The following is a 4,878-nucleotide window of genomic DNA, read 5'->3' on the forward strand; positions in this document are numbered from 1 at the left end:
TGTAGTTAATTACAAGTTACGGAAACTATATGTATAAGCATGGACTTCGTCTGTGCCGACGCCCGCCGACATACACGCGGCGCCCCGAGCGCTTCCCAGTCAGTTCCAACTTCCACCACCAACAAACACCAGTAGAACACAAAAACCGGCCACTTCTAACAAAAACACTCCAAAAAAGCACAACACGCGCCAGCAAACGCTACTACAGACCACCGACCAGAAACAAAAGAAGACGCACTAGTTCATAGACTATAAATAGCTTACTAAAATGGCGGGCGGAGGCGAGGAATGTATATAAAGTGTCCCATTCATGTAATTTATCTTTTTTCTCACTCTCTCTATAAAATACAATAGCCAAACAATGGATTTATCAATGGTGGCCCCTGCCCTCTCTTTCTTACAATTCTACGTTTACGAGAGTTCAGTGGGGTGGGAGGCCGGAAAAGGACGTGACGTAGTAAAACCACAGACCATTAATCCATGTAAAACTCTTGCCAGACGAAAAAAAAAAAAAAAAAAAAAAAAAAAAAAAAAAAAAAAAAAAAAAACCTAGAGATCACAGACCATGCTAGATGAGGTCGAAACGCTTGGAATTTGCGAAAAAGTAAACAAAATTTCAGTGAAAAAAATGTATTTTCATTAAAAATCTTTTTACACTACCACCGGTTCGGAATGCATGAGAAGAACCGGCAAGAAACTCAACAGCTGTTTTTTTTTTGTATAAAATTTGTTATGTATTTCTCTTGAGTCTGTTGCGTCAAATTTCATTGATTGTAGTTTCTTCAATGCATTATTCCAAAACTCTAAATGAGTTGAATTCAAGGACAAAGCGTTAGATAGTTCGCCTCTAGTATGACCGGCACAGTTCAGGCTGTCAAACAAATCGTTAATGAATAAGATGATTTCAGCAGTGAAGAAACCATTATCAATGTTCACAGATGGAACACTATAATTATGTACTAATTGCAGATCTTCATATGTCTTCATCCTGTTCTGTAAGGCTGCAAACACCTCTCTGCTGAAGACTTGTGCAGCAAATTTGACCTGTAAATTTGAAAGTTGCAATATTACAAAGAGCCACAGAGAAGAAAAGAAGAAGTTGCAATATGATTACAATTAAAAATACTGGAGGCAATGCTTGGTGCCTATATAATAGGTTTTACGCGCAACCAACAAACAAACATACTTTCACATTTATGATATGGGTAGCGATTATGACAATGCGCTAACCACAAAGAGCAGCAGCCTAATAGTTAAGACTAATCCACACTAGTGTAGTGTAGGCCTAAGCCCTTCTGATTCTGAGAGCAGACCTGTTCTCAGTAGTGGGCTGGCAATGGGTTGAGATGATGTGCGCAAGACGTCACAAGGTGTGTTTCAAGCTTAAAACTTAAGTTTGAGCAAAGTCCTTTGACTTTGACCACCATATAGATCTCAGCCTAAGTGAGGAATTTCACAGTGGAAACATTTCTTAATCTCATTAGTAATTAAAAACCAGCCAAGTGCGAGTCAGGCTCGCGCAACAAGGCTCCGTACTACAGTCGTATTTTTTTGACATTTTGCATGATAGTTCAAAAACTATGATGCATAAAAATAAATAAAAATCTGTTTTTAGAATGCACAGGATAAGACCTTTTATATGATACCTACCCCACTTGATATAGTTATCTTACTTCAAAAATTGTAAATACTAATTATTTATTAGTTCATGACCACAATTTAATTTTTTTTTGTTTGATGTAACCACAAATTTTATAATAACTGTGATAGCCTAGTCACTACTGGTTAGGACGTCCGCCTTCAAATCGGAGATCCTATAAGAGTTCCGTTTTTCCTTTTGAGGTATGGAACCCTAAAAATTGTACGCGGACGAAGTCACGGGCAACTGCTAGTAATTTATATATGTATACTATGATAAGTGGTGATAGCCTAGTGGTTGAGATTACAGCCTCTTATACAGAGGGTAGAAGCTTCAATCTCAGACACACACCTCTAACTTTTCGGTGTTATGTGCATTTTAGGTAATTAAGGTTTCTTTAAAGGTGAAGGAGTACATCGTGAAGAAACCTGAATGCATGCCTACTCAGTAGTGGGCTGGCGATAAGATGATAATAAACAAATAAAATATTTACTGACCTTCATTTTGTCATAAGAGTTTGGTTTAATATGCTTGTCGGTTAATTTGGTAGTTCTCGCACGACCCTGTGCGCCATCTGAAGCATACACCATTTCGATGTAGTTCCATTGCGCACGCTGGGTTCCAATCAGCAAGTCCTTCTTCTGGAAATTATTGCGAAAACATTTTAGTAGGTGCGGAACATCATACATGTGGTATAATTTATTTTTGTCTATCATATAATGAAAGATATTTGGGTCATCATTACCACTACGAAGAATATCTTCGCGTGTGTCAGCTATTAATGAATTTATAGCTGCAACATTCGCTGAGCCTTGATCTGAGACAGTACATCTCAAAATAAATCCTGATTTAAATATTGCTGCAATCAGCTCTTTTAGTATCTTTTTTAAATGAAATGTTTTAATTCCATCACGAACAAAATAAAAAGCTATGGGTATTTTCCAATTTGAAAATATACCACGCAACATAAAAACCAAAGCTTTGTCAGCAACATTATTAGTGCGTTCACCACCTCCTAGATCTTCAAAACCCTCGATAACCCCAGTATGAAAATTAAAAAACAAATTTTTATTAATTGCCATTTCATCAAACAGCAATACACACTGCAATCCCATAGTATTTTTGTTTTTAGCTGCATCTGCCAAATGTTGAAATATAAATTCATTAATACCTGGTCTCAAAGGGATGTTATTTAACAAAGATCCTATAGTAGATTTACTTGGTAATCTTATGTTTTTTTGCAAGAATCCATAACATTTTGGACTCAATTTATACAAAGAAAGTGCAAAAATTTTTTCATCGTCTGTGTATCTAGAACCTTTTCCTTTTACACCAGATAATCTTAATTGTGAGTCGACCAATATTTTTCCAAAATTACTCAGTAGAGGATACTTTTTGATGAAAAGTTTTACTTGAGTAGACCATGACAGTGTCTTTGATTTTAATTTATTAAATCTCAAAGTCAAATTTCGTAACTTCATTTTTAACATTTCATTCCCCACACGTAGCTTTTGCTTACGAGGGGTCTCATTTTGACCTAAACGAACTCTAGGAATTAAATCTGACTTTACATGGGACTTATGACGTCTAGAATGTGATTTTACACGTACTGGAGTTCTTTGTATGGCAGATATAACATCAGAAGGCATGGTGTTAGATGGAAGAGGACTCAGTTGACCAACTGTTAGTTCTGGCTCTGTAGATTGGTTTTGAGTTTCTGTACTTGTACTACAGGAATGTACTACATTTGTAGTTATAGAATCTGTCATAGAATCAGACTGTACGTAAAAATCAGGTTCAGTAGTTTCTTTATTTATTTGAGAAGCCACACACTGGACTTGCTCATTACTTGGTGTAACAATACTCTGATTGTTAGGTTCAAAATCACGTTCAGTAATATCTCTACTTTGAACACTTGGGACTTGATCATTTGTAGGTGGAAAAACAGATTGTTTATTGTAATCAAAGTCAGTTTGAACATTAACTGTGTCTATCAGAGAGACTGATGGATTAACAATTCTTACACTGAGAGGTTGGCCAGATTGAAGAGGAAATACTTCCAAAAATTGCTCGTTTCGAGAAGATGTAGCTATATTTTGCTTAGGCAGATGCAATGTAGGAATTGCATCTGCCGTTAGTCTGTGAGATTTAACATGTTGAGGTAAAAAATGAAGTTCGCAAATCTTAACATTCTCTAACGACTTACGGGAATATTTGCGAAGAAATGGACATCGAACTAACCATGCCTTCCAAGTTACCTTCGTAAACGGTACCTTGCGTAAATTGGAGGTGTTTTTACACCCAGGAACACAACACTGCCTCATCGCGAATAAATTTTAGCACTTGAGGACAAAAATTCTGTTTACGCTATCTTTAAGCAATAGATTGCCCTAAGATCACATTTTAGCAGAATACCAAGCGTAAATCATACTATAGGTACATCTTTTACACAAAACAAACTAAAAAAGAATTAGGAAATAATAAATATAAAAGGATCCTGTTAAAACTGAAGCGAAGCACCGGGTCCAATTTTTCAAATTATCGCACCAATAAATTCGTTTAGAAAAAATGGAGGTCAAGATGAATGGTGAAAATTATTGATTATTGTTGAAAATGACACACAACAGCCATGTTTTTTTTTTCGTTTAATCTTAACTTATTGGCTAATTCGAAATAGTGGTGGCTTCTTATTGGCTCATTCAAATGCAAATAGCCAATAAAAATTTACGTGCATTTCAAATGAACCAATTAAATTCGATTATATACTGAGATCTAGTATATATACTCTCATTATATACAAATCAAATGTACATAGTCGGGTAGAACGAGACAAAAGGAGCCACGGTACAAAACGAGAGGGATGGACTGATGCATCTACTTCGCCCTCGACTTGACAGGCCCTGCTACAGACCAGTATACATTTACTCTACTCTTTTGCTTTGGTCACAGAACACAGAGTACATTTTTTTTTTCTCTCGTCTGGCTTTACAAAGATTAGCCAATGTTAAGTTTGTAGTTATTTGAAATAAGTTAGTTAAACTATACAAGTATGGACCCCGTCTGTGCCGCCGCTCGCCGACACACGCCCGGCTTTCCAGACAGTTTTAACAAAAACATTAAACAACACTCCAAAAAGGTAGAGCACGCCCGCCAGCTAACACCAACACAGACGAAGTCCCTGAGTCTCATGGACGTACTGAGTCTTATGACATTGTATAGGTAATGATTATATATGCCAC

At 36.5% G+C, this 4,878-nt stretch overlaps 1 protein-coding gene across 2 annotated transcripts; it reads right to left on the reverse strand.

Annotated features, from left to right (window-relative positions):
* Positions 1 to 614: 614 nt before the first annotated feature.
* On the reverse strand, positions 615 to 4,285 carry LOC123879484. Of its 2 annotated transcripts, XM_045927205.1 has the most exons (3): positions 3,009 to 4,284; positions 2,137 to 2,483; positions 615 to 1,044 (listed from the first exon to the last, which is right to left on the reverse strand). In XM_045927205.1, exons 1-3 carry the CDS (start codon positions 3,961 to 3,963, stop codon positions 652 to 654), a joined length of 1,695 nt encoding a protein of 564 aa, XP_045783161.1. In that variant the 5' UTR covers positions 3,964 to 4,284; the 3' UTR covers positions 615 to 651. The 2 variants fall into 2 exon arrangements, with proteins under 2 accessions (XP_045783161.1, XP_045783160.1); XM_045927204.1 differs by having other exon boundaries at positions 2,137 to 4,285.
* Between the last annotated feature and the right edge of the window lie 593 nt (positions 4,286 to 4,878).

The sequence above is a fragment of the Maniola jurtina genome, chromosome 28 (genome assembly GCF_905333055.1).
Source record: "Maniola jurtina chromosome 28, ilManJurt1.1, whole genome shotgun sequence".
Lineage (NCBI taxonomy): Eukaryota > Metazoa > Arthropoda > Insecta > Lepidoptera > Nymphalidae > Maniola > Maniola jurtina.